The sequence below is a fragment of the Zonotrichia leucophrys genome, chromosome 7, assembly GCF_028769735.1.
Source record: "Zonotrichia leucophrys gambelii isolate GWCS_2022_RI chromosome 7, RI_Zleu_2.0, whole genome shotgun sequence".
In the NCBI taxonomy this organism is placed as follows: Eukaryota; Metazoa; Chordata; class Aves; order Passeriformes; family Passerellidae; genus Zonotrichia; species Zonotrichia leucophrys.
Window position 1 is genome coordinate 37,205,448 of NC_088177.1, and position 17,140 is coordinate 37,222,587.

Sequence of the window (17,140 nt, forward strand, 5' to 3'; positions counted from 1 at the left end):
TTGAATCTGGCCTGGGTCAGTTGAGTGCACAGTGAGTCACTTGAAACAACCCTGACACAGCAAAACCCCTCCATGACAACTGCTTTATCTACTGATTATTGTGAATAATCTGAGATAACCTAAATGAATAGCAAAGCATAGGTGCCTTGATAGCACTTTAATCAAGGCTTTTATCAGCAATATGGTCTTTGAACTCCAGTAACTTATATCAATAAACATTTTGTAGAGATAAACCATTGATGTCCACCACAATATAAATGAGGTACAAGGAGATTTTTCTTCATATGCTGCTGAGCAACGCAAGGAGGAGCAGTTAGTTTCTTTGCCTGCCCCCATGACAGTTATGTGGAAGCATCAGGTACATGCTGGGCTTGTGCTTTTCCTTGCCTTCTGGAGTCTGGCAGATGGTGGGAAGCTCTTGGTGGTGCCTCAGGATGGAAGTCATTGGCTGAGCATGCGGATGGTCCTGGAGAAACTCTGGGAGAAGGGGCATGAAATCGTGGCCGTGGTTCCTGATGCTGCCTTGCTCTTGAAAAGCTCCCAGTCCTTCACCATCAAAACGTATTCAGTGCCTTACACCCAGGAGTTTGTGGACCAGTACTACCAGAAGTTGGGGGAAAATAGCTTTGAGAGTCTAACGCTCTCACTTTTACTCAGAAACATCACAGAGCTGACCAACATGTTCACTTCTGCTTGTCGGCATCTCTTATCTGACAAAGAGCTCATGAAGTACCTCCAGGACAGCAAATTCGATGCCATCATGATGGACCCTGTGCTGCCCTGTGGGCCCATTCTGGCTGAGTATCTCTCCCTCCCCTCTGTGTACTTCATGCGTGGTCTTCCTTGCACCTTAGACTACAAAGCCGCGCAGTCTCCCAGCCCTGTATCCTACGTGCCCAAGACTTTATCATCTCTTTCCGACCACATGGCGTTCCCAGAGCGAGTGAAGAACTTCTTGATCGGGCTCTCAGAGCCTTTGCTTTGCCACCTGTTTTATTTGAAATACGAGAGCTTGGCCTCCGAGTTCCTGCACAGGGATGTGACGGTGCAGGAGCTGTTCAGCCAAGCATCAGTGTGGCTGATGAGATACGACTTTGTTTTTGAGTATCCGCGCCCCATCATGCCCAACATGGTCTATGTTGGAGGCATCAACTGTCTGCAGAAGAAGCCACTCTCAAAGGTTTGTCGCTGCTTACCCTGAGGGTGCTTGTTCAGCATGTGCTTGCTTCAAGTGTTTCCTGTAGTGATATTTGTGTGCTTGAGGCAGGGTGTGATCAAATCCAAGGATGGCATGGGAGTGGGAATCTTAAGCTTTGAGATGATCACAAGGCTTGCTGAAGGGTTTTTCTCCAGGAGAGCATAGGCTGAGTGGTCACCATCTCTCGTGGCACGCTGTATGTCCAGCCAAATGACAAAATAATTCTAGGTCAGAGGATTTAATATCCCTAAGGAATGTGGAATGCTAGCAGACTTGATTGAACAAAAATTGGAGATATGGAATTAACTCTGTGGATATACCCAGGCATTTTTGCTGTGCCACTGAACATGAAGCTGGGTGAAGCACAGAACACCAGGAGAGGGGATCAGCCTGGGTTTTAGGGAAAGGTTCTTCCCCCAGAGGGTGCTGGCACTGCCCAGGCTCCCCAGGGAATGGGCACGGCCCCAAGGCTGCCAGAGCTCCAGGAGGGTTTGGACAATGCTCTCAGGGATTCGCAGGGTGGGATTGTTGGGGTGTCTGTACAGGGCCAGGGGATATTCCATGATTCCATGTGCGCCTACAGCCCAAAACTAGGGATGTGCAAAGACAGCAGAGGGAGCTCTGCTGCCTCTGGATTTGTGCGAGCAGCAGTGCAAGATAGCAAATAAGAGGATGGTTGGGAAAGGAAGTGTTCAGGATTGTAACTACTGTCCCTTGTTCAGATTCCCCTCGTGCTGTGCAAATAGTGCAGATTTCCGTGGGTTATTCTGCTTTCAGACACTGTGGTGTTGTGACAGCAGGAGTTATTGCTCTGCTTACAACACATTTACTACTGTAAATTCAGGGCTTTCACTTTGATAACTCCTGCGATAGAGCAACAAATCTGGAGATAAGCCTTTACAACCCACTCTATCAAACCTCTGTCAATCTTAGCTTCTTGGTTACACTCTGGGGGCACAAAGCAATCCAAAGGTCAGATTTGTGCCGAGTTCCATGTCCAATCAGTGCAGTGGACTCAAGGTAGTGGGTTGATCATTAACTGGATGTTAATGATGTAGTGATTGCTGGTCAGCCCATTCATGGCTCTCATTCAGCCTCTCAGGCCCACAGGCTGTTGGTCACTCCTCCCTCCTGGTGTCAGTCCAGACATTCAGCTTCACCTCACGGCAGCCACTCACTGAAAGCCTTCTCTGTGAGCAGATGATAAACCCAATATTTACCCACAGTTAAAAATTACCCCAATTTCTGCCTGTTAAAAATTAAAAACCCACCTTAGTTAAAATTCAAGTGGGAAGCACCCCGTGATTCACTCCTCATCCCCAGCCGCAGTTTCACCGCCGTTTATAACTTTGCTAGCGGCACTGGAGAAATGGTTTCTCCAAAGCCAGGATTTCTTTCTCTTGCCTCTTGGGCTGTGTTTTTCCTGCTGCTGTGGACTTCTGGTGAAGGTGGGAAGCTCTTGGTCATACCCATTGATGGCAGCCACTGGCTCAGCACACTCCCGGTCGTAGAGAAGCTCAGGGACAAGGGACACGAAATCGTGGTGGTTGCGCCAGAGATAAATTTGCGGATCCATTCATCCCCAGTTTACACCTTGAAAACCTACCCTGTGTCCTACACCAAGGAGTTTGTGGAGGCAGAATTTAAAGAGATGGGCCACAGGAGTTTCACACCTCAGCCCTTCTTGAAAAAAATCTCCAAAATTGCCAATTTTACAAGCATGTTCTTGGATTCCTGCAAGCGTCTGCTGTCTGACAAAGAGCTGATCCAGTACCTCGAAGGAAGCAAATTTGATGCCATCTTTATGGATCCCTTCTTCCCATGTGGGCAGATACTGGCAGAACATCTGTCCCTGCCCTCCGTGTACTTCCTGCGGGGGCTGCCGTGCAGTGTGGAATTCCAGGCCACGATGTGTCCCAGCCCTCCTTCCTACGTCCCGCGGTTCTTCACGCGCTCCACGGACCGCATGTCCTTCGGGCAGCGCCTGGGCAACCTCCTGGCCACCCTGGGCAGCTCCCTGGCCTGCTCTGTCCTTTATTCCCCCTACGATCCCTTGATCCGGGAGTTCCTGCAGCGGGAGGCGACCGTGCCCGAGCTGTTCAGCCACGCCGCTGTTTGGCTCATGAAATACGACTTTGTCTTTGAGTACCCCAGGCCCCTCATGCCCAACATGGTCTTGGTCGGAGGCATAGGCTGCACTCGGGGAAACAAATTATCCCAGGTTAGTTCCCGTTTTTTCCTCAGAGTTTAGCTGTGGGTGCGCTGTGAGCTCTCTCCAGGAGATGGAGCTCCCAGGCTGGAATAAAGGATGCCAGGTGGAAGTGGCTGGGAGTGCATTTTGCGCCGCTGCATTCCTTCAACAATGAGGGAAAAGTTACTTTGTGGGACACCTCGGCATTCCCAGTCAAACCTGCACCAAAAAAAAAAAAAAAGGATTTTTCTTTTCCAATTTTCCTATCTATTTTCATTCCCTTTTCCTTTTTCCTGTCTCCAGCTTTCTTAAGAGGGCAGTGGAGGGACAGCTCCAATCTCGGTTCTCTGTGGCCAGGGACAGCACCGGAGGGAATGGCTGGAGCTGTGTTGGGGATGTTTAGGTTGGATTTTAGGAGAAGGTTCTTCCCCCACGGGGTGCTGGCACTGCCCAGGCTCCCCAGGGAATGGGCACAGCCCCGGGGCTGCCAGAGCTCCAGGAGGGTTTGAACACCATTCCCAGGGATGCACAGGATGGGAATGTTGGGGTGTCTGTGCAGGGCCAGGGGTTGGATCAATGATCCTCGTGGGTCCCTTCCAACTGAGGATGTTCCGTGAACTTCAGACAGTTCAGGCAGGCTGGAACTAAATCCCCACCACCAGTGAAGCAACGCTTTTGCCACTTTTGTGTAAAATACTCTGCACTGCAACTGTATTTTGCTTCAGCTGTGCCAAAATTTCTCAGTATGGGATATCTTCTACTTTCCATTAAGAAATCTTCCTAATTCTCTTACTTTTTGCATTAGTCTCCACTGCAGATATTTTGTAAAAGTATGAGCAGGTGCTGATTAAAACCACTAAAATAATGTGCATAACCCCAAAGCAGGGTTGCAAAGCACTTCCTCATAGCAGGAGAACTTCTGAGCAGAAAGTCAGACCTTGGAACTCAAAAACATCTAAAAACCAAAGTAAAACTGATGTGCCACAGAATATAAAAAGGATTAAATAGGCCTTGAGACAGCCACAAAAATGTGGAAAAGAGCATAAACTGACAGAGTCAGTCTCTGTTGTCCCTGCCCATGGCAGGGAGTTGGAATGAGACAATCTTCAAAGTCCCTTCCAACCCAAAGCATTCCATGGTTCTGTGGTTATCCCCTCAGATCCCAGAGATAACATCTGGCAATTGCCAGACTTACAGAAACATTTAGTTCATCGTTTCTCCCTTATTTAGCTTTGATGCCTGCAACAATTTCCTCCAGTTTTGCCTTTCCTTCCTTGGCTCAACCAAACATTTTTCTGTTTAAAAGAATTTTTGCTCCAGCCTTGGGCTGTTTTTTTCTGCTTCATTGGAATCTTTTTGTTCCTGGATTCCAGTGCTAGATCTCCTTCTATTATTTAAATCACTCAAACAAAAGAGAGACAAAACTGGCAGCAGTTCAATGTTATCACACCCAAAGCAGATACAATAAATCCAGATATTAGAAATTTGAGATACCTGCTGTCAGAACCCTCTTCCGGGATTTTAATTCTCTCTTGTAGCTGCGTGGCCTGGAAAGAAGAACATCAGCTCTGAATCCAGGCTTGGGTTAAGTGTGCCAATTTTTACTTCCCAAAGACTCATTTTCTTTAGGATCATAGAACAGGTTGGATTGGAAGGGATGTTAAAGCCCATCCAGTCCAATCCCCTGCTGTGGGCAGGGACACCTTCCACTATCCCAGGTGGCTCCAAACCCCATCCATCCTCCCCTTGGACACTCCCAGGGATCCAGGGGCAGCCACAGCTTCTCTGGACATCCTGTGCCAGAGGCCTGTGGGGCCTCCCCACCCTCAGAGAGAATTTCTTCCTGATACCTAACACAAATTTCCCCTCTTTTGGTTTGAGCCCATTGCTCCCTGGAAGAGCAGGGAGTACTCTTCATGAAGAGTCCTCCTCCAGCTTCCTTCTGGGCCTCTTCAGGCACTGGAAAGGGGCTCTGAGATCTCCACACAAAAATCTTCTCTGCTCCAGGCTGAACAGGATGTCCCAGCCTGTCCCCATAAGAGGGGTGCTCCTGACTCCTTGTCAACTCCATGGTTCTCCTCTGGACTTGCTCCAACAATCCCATGTCCTTCTCATGCTGATGATCCCAGAGCTGGATGCAGGATCCAGGTGTGGACTCACAAGAGGAGGAGAATCCCATCCCTGGACCTGCTGGCCGTGCTGCTTTGGATGCAGAACTACCAATAACCACTCGTTTTCCTGGTCCCAGTTTTGTCGTGCTCACCGCTTGTTCCGTTGCCTTTCCAGAGAGTTCTGTGGGAAGCTGGCAGCAATTCCAGCCCCTGACAAGAGAAAGGGCTTTGACTAAAGGCTTGCTTTCCTTTGGCAGGAATTTGAAGCCATGGTGAACGCCTCTGGAGAGCACGGCATCGTTGTCTTCTCGCTGGGCTCCATGGTGTCCGAGATTCCCATGAAGAAAGCCATGGAGATCGCGGAGGGCTTGGGAACAGTCCCTCAGACGGTACCAATCCCCTCTTCTGCCTCCAGCAGAGCAGCTCCACGCTGCTCTCAGCTCCTCCCTCCCTTCTCCTGCTGGGATCTGACTTGGCTTTTCTTCCCCTGCCAGGTCTTCTGGCGCTACACAGGCAAGGCACCCCCCAACCTGCCCAAGAACGTGAAGCTCGTCAAGTGGCTGCCTCAGAACGACCTCCTGGGTAGGTCTGGCACCCTGGGCTGACACCAGGCTGCTGTGGTGAGGCCCCAAGGGCATCATCTGTGGGTCAGGTGTGAGTTACCATCCCCTCACCCAGCACTGTGGGCCACAAACCTTCCTCTGCTGGTGGAGCCAGAGCTGGTCCTTTAGGAACTTGGCTGGGAATTGCCAAATTATGACACAACTCTGTTTGAAAAGGCTTTCCAACACTCCAGTAGCAGACAAAGATGAGAATCTTTATGTCTGACTAAGCGGTCTCAACAGCCAGCTGTGGTTTTGTCCTGTCTTCTGGCCTGAAAAGAAACTTCATGGTCCTGTCTTCTGGCCTGAAAAGAAATTTCATGGTCCTTAAGGGAGCGCTTCCAGACAGGTCTTTGGGATTTTAAAGTGGTGGAATTGTCGCCAGGATTTGCTGGTGACAGAACAGGTTCAGCTGTGAGAGACCTTTTCACTATGGTGAAAAACTAATTGGTGGTAACATCCTTTCTAACCTCTCCTGGCTCTGGTTTAATCCTAAAGTTGGAGGATTACCCCAAACCGAGACAGAGGTCTACAAAGTTCCAATCCCAAAATCTGGCCATGAGGGATGATGCTCTCACAACAGCCCCAAATCCTTGATTTATCCAACCATGGCCCTTTTGGTCCATGTTTTTTCCCCAGGGACATGTTGCTGGGAGTCAGTAATTCCAGGAGCTGACACAAGCCTGTGCTTCCCTCCACAGCCCACCCCAAGACTCGTGCCTTCATCACCCACGGAGGCTCCCACGGCGTTTATGAGGGAATCTGCAACGCTGTGCCCATGGTGCTGATGCCTCTCTTCGGGGACCAGATGGACAACGCCAAGCGAGTGGAGTCCCGTGGAGCAGGGCTGACCCTCAACATCCTGGAGATGACTTCTGCTGACATCTCCAACGCCCTGAAAGCCGTGATCAACGACAAAACGTCAGTACCGGAGGCACAGCCTTCCCCCTTCTCACTGTGCAGCCCCAGCACGTTCACTTCCAGCTTAGCAGGGTGTTTTTCTCTTCCTAAATGGCTTCTTGGATCAAAAGTTTGGATTTGATAGCAGCTGCTTCCATGGAGAAGCTGATGCTCGCCCTGGGTTAACTCCAGGCTGTCCCCTTCAGTGGACAAGAGAAGGGAGGCTGCAGGGAGCAGGGGAGATGGGCTGGGAATGCAATGGAAGAAATCAAGTTGCCAAAAAAATTGTGTCACCTTCTTAAAGCCAAGGCAGTGACAGAGAGGGCTTTGACACAAGCGACAAGCAGCTTTTGTTCCCAAATCTCTGGTGACACAGGTCAGTGGGGTTAAATATCAAACATATTTATCACTCATTTATCTTACAGGTGAGTTTTCTCAGGCATTTTTCTCCCCCTCGGTGCTCATGAGGAATTCTGTGAGCACAGACAGCCTTGCCTGGCTCAGCAAGGCTGGACAATCCCAGCACAAAGCAGGAGGGACATGCAGGGATGCACTGAGGAAGCCCAGGGAGCATCACAGGGCTGCGCTCAGCACACCCAAGGGGCTTAAAGGCAGCACAGAGATTTCTTTGAGACATAAGAACTCTTCCCTGCTCCCATTTGAAGGATGCCAAGGACTAGGAAACACCACCACATTCCTGAGAAATAGCAGCTTATTGACATTGTTTCCTATCCAATTTTTATGGCATTTAAATTGCCATATTTAATGGCAATTAAATTATTAATAATAATTATTATTCCAACACTATAACACTGCATCTAACAAAACAATAATAATGCAGCTGGAAAAGCTGAACTGGGCAGCTTTTCCATCTCCAGTCTCCTCTTTCAGCCAGAGACCTTCGCCCCAGAGATTCTGCTGAGAGCTCAAACTAAGCTTTCTCTCCTTTTTTTTCTTTTTTTCCTTTTTTTGTCACTTCCTGGGCCTCTAACTTTGCCATTATCCTTCTCAAGGGGCTCAGTAGCACAAGAGCTGCGACTGCCCCATCCCTGGAAGTGTCCTGGATGGGGTCTGGACCAGCCTGGCCTGGTGGAAGGTGTCCCTGCCCATGAGGGATGAGCTTCAACGTCCTTCCAACCCACCCCACCTTGTGATACTGATGCCTTGGAGTGGCTACCTAGAACAGAGGCTAGAAAAGATTAAGAGAGTTAAGAGGGCATTTTAAAAAGCAGGATTTTTCTCTGGTCCAAGGGTTTTCCAGAAGCTTTTCTTGTCCCATCTGGGGTGCCAGAAAACTGATCCTTGGAGTGGCCATCTAGAACAGAGGCTAGACAGGGTTAAGAGAATAAAGTGAGTATTTATTAAAGGTCTTCAGTAGATACAGCTTGGGCAGTCAGAAGCCTCCTAGACACTACACCCAAGACAGATGATGGTCACAAGTTTTTCCAGACAATTATAAGTTTGGTCCATTTACATATCAGGGGTTAATATCCCAGTTACACCTTCAGGCTATGAGGGCACATATCCCCAGTTTGCCCCTGTCCAGTTCACTGCTGTTTACATTTTTCAGGGCCTGAGGCTGTAGGGTTTCCCTGAGTTTCAGGCCCAGAGGAACTGTGCCTGAATAAAATGGGAGAACAGCAGCTGACAGGGTGTAGAGTTGTAGAGTTCCACCCTAAAGCAGTTCAGGATTTTAATAACATAAAAGCTGAAATCCCAAGGCATCAACTCCATGTTTGAGCAACACCTTCTCTTGTAGCAGCTTGGGGTTTAGGTGGTGGGTGCTGATACCTGTTTTCCTGTAAGCATCTCTGTGGCATTCACGTTCTCTGAACGGAGAGAGACATAATTCCCTCTCCCAGGATTTTTCCTAGGGAAGGCAGTGAGAAAGCTCAGAGAAGAAAATAATTCTTATCTCTACTCACTGCTCCTGTTTTTGCACATGTGGAATGTGTTATGGAGACTGTTTACCAAAAGTGGTTTGGTTAATTGAACACTGGTGAAAGTTGTTTTGAGTGATTAGCCAATCACTAAAAGCTGTGTCCTGGCTGTCTCAGACAGTCACGGGTTTTTCTGTAGTGTAGTATAGTATCTCTTTAGTATAGTTTTAATATAGTATTAATGTAATATAGTATAGTTTTGCAATTATTCAGCCTTCTCCTGCAAACCAGTCTTCAAGTGAATTTGTGTCATTTCTTGTTCAATGGTGACACAACTCCTGTGGAAAAGCCACCTGGGTGAGCATTCTGGCAGGGCAGTGAAGTCCACACAGCCCACACTCACCAGGGCTAGCTCAGCCAAGAGAGGCAGAAGGGCCTTTATATGGTCAGTTCCAGTGAAGGTTTATTTCTGCACGATTGTCTTGGTTTGGAAAGACAGGAGTCTGCTAAGGAAGGCAGGAGCCTCCTCTGAAATGGAAAATGTAAACCCCCTCCCTCCAAATTCTTTTAAATTTGAAATTAAGGGGCTCTCAGGCAAAAATATGGGAGCAGGAATAACAGTTTTCTTTATTAGGGAAGAAAATAAAAAGGATAAAATAAACAATGCAGTAAACAAAAACAACACTGAGTGAGAACCCAACCTGACACCCTGTGGGTCAGGGTGTTGGTGGCAGTCCCATTGGAAATGTGGCTGCAGCCCTCCTGCAGTGTCAGGGGTGGTTCTGTTGGAGCAGGGATCCTGTAGAAAGGTGCAGTCTTCCTGTGAAGATCCAGTGGAAGAGGAGACAGCTGCTGTTCCTCTGGGGAATCCCGTGGAGAAGCTGTCTTGCTTCTCCAGGACCTCAGATTATATCCAGTTAGGAATGCTTGGCTCCTCCCTCTGGGCTCACATCTCCCAATAGTATGCTGTAGTTCTTATCAGTCATGCAGTGACATTCAATAGCTGTTATCAGCAGATATCTCCCTGGAGGGAGGAGTGATTGTGGGAGAGATAAAAAAACCTGCCCAATTAACAGAAGATAAATACCACACCTCTAACAGATGGCAAATAGAACACACATTGCCGTGCAATCTGGGACAATGATGAAGAGGAAATCAGGGACAAAGCCCTGTCCATGTGCTCTGCACAAGGTTAACTGTGGGGTCAGTGGCCAATGGTCTGAGGGCAGTGCCCTACAGGGAAGACAGGGCTGGCCACCAGGGGTACCACAACCAATGAGGGAACAGGGAAGGGAAAAACCAGGAGAATTTGGGACATATGGGGGAAGGAGCTGGGGTGGATCATAGTGCTGCAAGGCTCCATGGGGAGCTCTCCTCTTTCAGCCTAGACTCTCTGGTGTGTCCTGCCAGGGCAAGGCCCTGGGCATTTCCCTGAGGGTTCAAAGGGTCCCACGTTCTCTCGGCAGGTACAAGGAGAACATCCAGCGCCTCTCCGACCTGCACCTGGACAGACCCATCCACCCTCTGGACCTGGCCGTGCACTGGGTGGAGTTTGTGATGAGGCACAAGGGGGCCCCTCACCTGCGCCCCGCCGCCCACGACCTCAACTGGGTGCAGTACCACTCGCTGGACGTCATCGCCTTCCTGGCCGCCGTCACCCTCCTCTTCCTCTTCATCTCCTTCAAGTGCTGCCTGTGCTGCTGCCGCAGGTGCTGCGGCAAGAAGGGCAGGACGGGCAAGGCCACCAAAGCCAAGTCCCACTAGCACCTGGGGACGGTGGTGGTGACCGAGCTCCTGCTCCAAACGCGGCAGCGGGGCCAGGGAACAGCTCGAATTGCACTGCAATGAATCAAACACTGTGATTTTCAGCCAAGGAATGATAGGGATCCTTTGAAATAGCAGCACGAGATGGGCTGTTCCGCTGATCTAATTTTGGCTTTTTAATTAAGAATGGGTTGTTGAAAATGCCTTGTGTAGGAGTGCTGCAGTCACTTGGGAAGGTCTGAGTGTGACATCCCCGGCCCCTGGCTTCCACCTGTCAGTGTGCAGAGGACTCAGTGACTTTTTCTTTCAACCTCCACCTGCAGCAGAGATAGGTAGGAATTTTGGAGGACTTTAGGAGAACCATCTGGTCAGATTCTTGTTTGAAATCTCTGTGTGGCTGCTGTTGTAGGAGAGGCAAATGTTGTACACTCGCAGTTCCTGTCACGCAGACCAAGCTCTGTGCACATCTTCATGGGTTTACAAGACCCTGAACCAATATCAAGCTGCTGGAAAAGCACTGGTGTTTCCCCCAAATTTCCCATCAGGCAGATGTGCTGTAGCTGGAGCTCACCTGGTAGTGAGGAGAGCTTTGTGAGCTTTGCTTATAAACCCCCACAACTGATTTGTTCTTTGTAGGTGATGCTCAGGGAAAAACCCCAACTCCCAGCCCTACAAATAAACCCCAAATACCAAAAATAAAGGCTGGTGTGTTTTCTGTCTTGAGAGTTATGGGGGGGGATGCTTGTTTGCTGATGGAAAAAGAGCTGGAGAAGGGACAGATTGAATCCCCATGGTTTGATGGTGTGAAAGCCACCTTGATACACAAACCCCCTTCTCAGCCTTGCTGTCCCTGCTGCCTGGTGACCTGCTCCTCGCTCAGAGGTGCCATCCTGAGGCTGACACAGCTCCCAGGTGAATGTTCCAGGCTCTGAGCTGGGGGATCCCAGTACACCAGGGCAGCACGGGTGTCCTGCTGAGCACCTGCTGCTGCTCCTTTCCCTGGCAGTTTGGAAAAGCCGGGATTTCAGAGGAGGATGTGTGAAGTCCAAGGCAGGCTCTGTCCTCAGCCTGTCCCCACTGCAGTGCCCAAATCTCCTGGACACCCACAACCTGCCCAGCGCTTTTCTTCCCCTTCCCTGCCCACCACAAACAGAAGGAGACCTTTCTTTGCGGTGTGTGAGGGCTGAGCTGCTTGGAAATGCAGCTCCACACCTTCCTGAGGTGACAGCTCAGGCTGTGCCCGCGGCTCTGGTGACAGCTGCAGAGGAGACCCTGCAGACCTCTCAGGGCTGTCACAGCACAGCCACGGTGGCCCCAGTGCTCTCTGAGCATCCCTGGCTCCCAGCAGTGTCCAGTGCCAAAATAAAAAATCCCCACTTCAGAACGTCCTTGAGGGGGAGTTCTCCGAGTGCCCTGCTGCAAACCAGCTCTGGATCAACCCCGTGACATTCTCTGCATGGACAAGGGGAGAACTCTTGGATTTCAGATCAGAGGAGCACAACTGAGAAAAAAAAAATATAAAAATATCCCAATTGCAGCTCCAACCCCCTTGTGCAGGGGAAGTAAAACTGAAAGGAAGGAAGTTTCAGAATGCCCATCCCATGACTTATTTCATTTCAGAAATACTTTTAACACAGCCAGAGAAAAACAACAGCAGAATCCAGGTATCCTCTTCCTCCCTTGGCTTTCCTCACCCTCATTGCTTTATCCTGCTCTTGACTTTCCCTTGGAGAAGGAATGAGCAGGGCCTGGGCTGGAGAAGCCTCCCAGTGCCCAGCAGAGGCCACTCTGGGATCACCCAGGGGCAGGAGCAGGGACAAGGCCAACATTCCCAGCCAGCCAGCCCAGTTCCATGGCTGGAACTCCACGGGCACTTGTTCATCCCCCAGCCAGGTGCTCCAGGAGTATGGACACTGCTGCCAGCCAGGAGAGGATTCCCAGAGGCAATTAGGAGCCAAAGCACTTGGGACAAGAGGCTCTGGCTCAGAGGAAGGAGCTGGATCCTCACCACAGCTCGGGCCCTTCCCAGGAAGGGTTAATCAGGGATGATGTCCCCTCTTATTGCCCCATAATTGGGGGCCAAAAACCAGGGCAGAGACTCCAGCCCACCTTCCCTTGCTGGGAGATGGAGGAATCCACTGTGACCGTGTTCACAGGGGTCTCAGGTTGAGGGAAGAGATGAGGATTTCACTCCATGTTTCAGAAGGCTTGATTTATTATTTTATGATATATATTACATTAAAACTATACTAAAAGAATAAAAGAAAGGATTTCCTCAGAAGGCCAGCTAAGAATAGAATAGCAAAGAATGATAACAAAGGTTTGTGTCTTGCACTCTCTGTCCAAGCCAGCTGACTGCGATTGGCCATTAATTAGAAACATCCAACATGGGCCAATCACAGATGCACCTGTTGCATTCCACAGCAGCAGATAATCATTGTTACATTTTGTTCCTGAGGCCACCCAGCTTCTCAGGAGGAAAAAATCCTAAGGAAAGGATTTTTCATAAAAGATGTCTGCGACAATCCACAGCCACAGCCCAGATTGAAGCCCCAGAGCTGACAGTGGGGCCCTTCCCAAAAGGGGAAACTGAGGCAGGGACAGCCATTACTCCTCTCCCCGAGCTCCTCGGAGCCCCAGGCACTGCATCCTGAGCTTTCCCAGCAAATCCTTCAACTCTCAAGGAAAAGGCAGCGGCCAAAATGCCCTCACTGCCCTTGGAGAAAAGAGACACAAACACCTCCCACCTCAGCAGCTCCCCCACCCAGAGCTGGTGATTTCTGCTCCCACCCAGGGACCTTTTGAGTGTTTGTCCTATTTTCCCCCGGATTTTAACGCCCAGTAAGTCTGGGAAAGAGCCAGGGCTGCTTCCCAGCTCTTCTGGGCTGCTCAGACCCAGCCCAGCTGCAAATGATGGCCCTGAAGCTCTCTGGGTCTGGGATGGGGTGTCCTGGGGGACACAGCAGCCCCGGCCCTGGAGGGCAGGATGCAGCCAGCATCTCTGCCTGCTTCCCACCAGCCAGACCACGGGAAATGACAGGAATTACTGGCATTTTTCTGCAGCCACAGGGTTTCTCAGCCTCAGCCCAGTCCCCAGGGCCAACAGGGAGGTTTTCCCACTGCTGCCATGGGAGCTCTGGGTGGATCTCGGGCTCCTCCAGCTCCCCAGTGTGGGGGTCCATGGAGACCCCAGACCCACAGGGATGTCCAAGCCCTGTCCAGCCTGGCCTTGGACATTCCCAGGGCTCTAGGGGCTGCCACAGCTTCCCTGGGAAACCTCACCACCCTCAGAGGCAAGAATTTATTTCTAATATTCCGTCTAAACCTATTTTCTGTCAGCTGAAAGCCATTGCGCCTTAGAGGGGGGAATATATAAAAAAATATTTATGTATTTATAAATACTAAAATAAATTTTATATTAATAAATATGTATATGTTTATAAATAAATATCCTTATAAATATGTATCTATTTATAAATAAATATTATTCCCAGGCACAGGAACACTCCCTCTTCCTTACCTGGGGCCCTTCCTTACCTCTGCCCCTTGCCCTGGACACTCTCACTTGGATGCTCACACTCAGACCTGCAATTACCCATTTAATTCATTTATTTGCTAATCCACCTTTTGGGTGGCTTTGTAAAAAGCAAATACTCACTGCTGCTGGTGCCCAGGCACTAATCCAGTTCGGGGAGGTTTTCCCACTATGGGGAGCTCATTTCCCACGGTGGGAAACCATGCAAGCACAACTTGGGAAGATGAGGAGTGCATCCCACCTCCCTGAGGAGTGCGGACGAGGGAAACCAGCCTGGTTTAACCCAAACCACCCAAACTCACCCCAAACCCCCACGCATCCACAAAAATCTGTGGCTTTGGGATTGCCTCTGAGATGGTCCAGCCTGGGGAGCAGTGCAGGGATAACGCTGTGGGAACAACCATGGGAAGGGGTCCAGAAGATGCTCTGGCCCCTGCAGCATCCCCCAGAGCTGTCCTGCAGCATCCCAGAGGGTTTGGCACTGCAGATGCCCCATCCCTGGGAAGTTTGGATCCCTGGCACTGCAGATGCCCCATCCCGGGGCAGTTTGGATCCCTGGCACTGCAGATGCCCCATCCCGGGGCAGTTTGGATCCCGGGGCAGTTTGGATCCCTGGCACTGCAGATGCCCCATCCCGGGGCAGTTTGGATCCCTGGCACCGGATTTGGCACCAGCAAGCCCAGGCAGTTTTAGCTGGAGCAGCCACAGAGCCCTCAGATTAATTATCACCTGCAGAAGTGTTTTCAGGAGTTATTTATAGGTGAGTGGGATGAAACCTGGGGAAAAGGGGTTGCCAAAATCTCTGAGACAAAGGGCAGGACAGACTCTCCATGGGAGGCAGCATCAATTCCCTTTTATTTTCAGGAAGGTTGAGAGGTCTCCCGTGCCAGATCTGATTGCTCAGGGTGATAAAAGGGAGTCATGGAGCAAATCCCAAATCCCTGTTGAGCCTGTCCCCAAAATCCAGCCTGAACAAAAGGAGCAGAGACCTTCCCAGGAATGCCACCAGCCTGGGTGATTTTAGGGGAGGGGGAAACAAAATCCCTGCTCCACTGGGGCAGATCCCTGTGTGGTTCAGCCCCAGGGGCTCAGTCTGTGCTGGGCAATGCCACAAAGGTGGAAGCTTTAATGGATGTGCAGTGGGGCAGGGGCCCGGAGGATGCTCCAGGGGCTGCTGGGTCGGTGCCAACCCCTCGGAGATGATCTCAGCAGGGCAGCAGGGTGACTCAGGGCTGGATGAGTCAAGGGAAAACCACAACCAGCGTCACTCCCAACATCCAACACGGAGTGAGGCTGTTAAACAGTAAAAAAATTACACATTCCTCCCCCAGCCAGAGCCCTCTTCACTTGGACATCATCCTCCCACCCCAAATCATGCAATCAGCCACTCCTTGGGAAAAACATGCCTTTACATCCCTTCTTTCACCCCTGTCATTATAATAAATTGTTTTTTTTAAAAGCCCAAAGGTGCCATTTGTTGCTCAGAAACCCCTGAATTCCAGCCATGGATTAAACCTGCTGAGCTGCGAAGAGGGCAGCCCCAGGGGATGCTTTGGGCAAAGCCTGTTGCCAAAAGAAGAAAAAAAAAAAGAAAAAAGAAAAAAAAAATAAAAGGCTTTGAAAGGAGGCTTGAGTGGGTCATGCTGTGAGCATGGGATGAGAGTTGCATTTCCTGGGATGATCGTCATCATCTCCGTGAATTTCCAGCCATTCAAACCCTCTTTTGGTGAAAATTCAGGCCTGATTAAGTCACCTCGGGCTATTAAGGTAAAAAAAAAAATTAAAGATCCTACAAAAAAGGAAATTAAAGATCCTACCAACAAGAAAACCCAAAGGTGGAACAGGACTGCTTGGAACACCAGCAAATCCCAGGGCTGGTGCAGAATTCCAAGGATTCCACTGCGATCCTCACTGAAGGTGCTTCCAGCACTATTTTCCACAAAACAAAGCATCAAGCCTCCAGCTGGCACCCCAGAGGAGGCTGGATGCAGGGGACAGCCCTGGAAATGGAGGGATTTGGTGGCAAAAGGAAAACCTGAGGAAAATTTGGGAGCAGCCTTGCTCCTCTGAGAACTCACAGCGTGTCCTGGTAACCCACAAGAGGCTGTTCATGAAGAGCTGCAAGGGAAGGCAGCAAATCCTGCAGGGATTTTCAGCAGGGATTTCTGGGCATGGAAACCAGCACCCAGAGAGCTGCAGGGTCTCATCACAGGCTCCAGATTTCCCTGCAGACCAGGCTTTGTGTGGACACCCTGATAGCCAGGGGGTGATTTTCCCCTCCCTCCCCCTCCTGCCGCCTCTCCTCAGCCTTTTGGGGCTGGGTGAGCCCATGGAAGATGATCCCTCACTTGTGAGGGCAGAAACTGAGGAGAAAATGCTGTGGGGATGCATTTGCAAGGTGACCTGTGCTGAAGCACTGAGGAATAACTCAAACCCTTTCTTTCCCTGAAGCTGAAATATTCCAGGCAGCAGGGGGGAACTCCCCAAATCACCTGGCTGCTGTCTCTGTTTCCCAGAGCAGGGTATCCATGGTGAGAGCCCCAGCAGAAACCAGAATATTTCCCTTCCCTGCCTTGGGATCTGACCTCCACTGGGACTGGGAGCAGCCCAACAGCCTTGGCTAAACACAGGGGTGTTTTCTCCAGCCAGAAAACAACCAGGAAAACTCCTCGGTGCCAGAAGAAATCCTGCAACCACACCTTGTCCCACTTCAGGAAGTTCCTGACCCAGAGCAGCAGGCTGGGGGTGAGATGGTTTCCAGGCACTTTTCCCCTGGAGACAATGGGGTGGGAAGGCTGAGGGAGGAGATTGGATTCAGGAGCACCAGCTCTGGGTGCTGGCACAGTGCAAACCCCACTAAATTAACCCCACTCTGCTTTGGGATGGAGAGACAACAGCAGGTGACATCAAACTGGGAGCCCTGGAGTGTCGCAGACATCTTTTATGGAAAATCCTTTCC

At 50.3% G+C, this 17,140-nt stretch overlaps 1 protein-coding gene across 1 annotated transcript; it reads left to right on the forward strand.

Moving 5' to 3' along the window:
- Window positions 1-343: 343 nt before the first annotated feature.
- Window positions 344-11,344, forward strand: LOC135450575 (UDP-glucuronosyltransferase 1-6-like). The gene is made up of 5 exons (XM_064718884.1): window positions 344-1,180; window positions 5,758-5,889; window positions 5,995-6,082; window positions 6,804-7,023; window positions 10,349-11,344. The coding sequence occupies exons 1-5, from the start codon at window positions 344-346 to the stop codon at window positions 10,644-10,646; spliced, it is 1,575 nt and encodes a 524-aa protein (XP_064574954.1). The 3' UTR covers window positions 10,647-11,344.
- Window positions 11,345-17,140: the final 5,796 nt, after the last annotated feature.

Bases quoted from the DNA above. Each gene is read 5' to 3' on its own strand.
- LOC135450575 (XM_064718884.1), top strand. From the start codon at position 344: ATGTGGAAGCATCAGGTACATGCTGGGCTTGTGCTTTTCCTTGCCTTC. The intron at 1,181-5,757 runs GTTTGTCGCTGC...TTCCTTTGGCAG, and splicing joins AGAAGAAGCCACTCTCAAAG to GAATTTGAAGCCATGGTGAA. The intron at 5,890-5,994 runs GTACCAATCCCC...TTCCCCTGCCAG, and splicing joins TGGGAACAGTCCCTCAGACG to GTCTTCTGGCGCTACACAGG.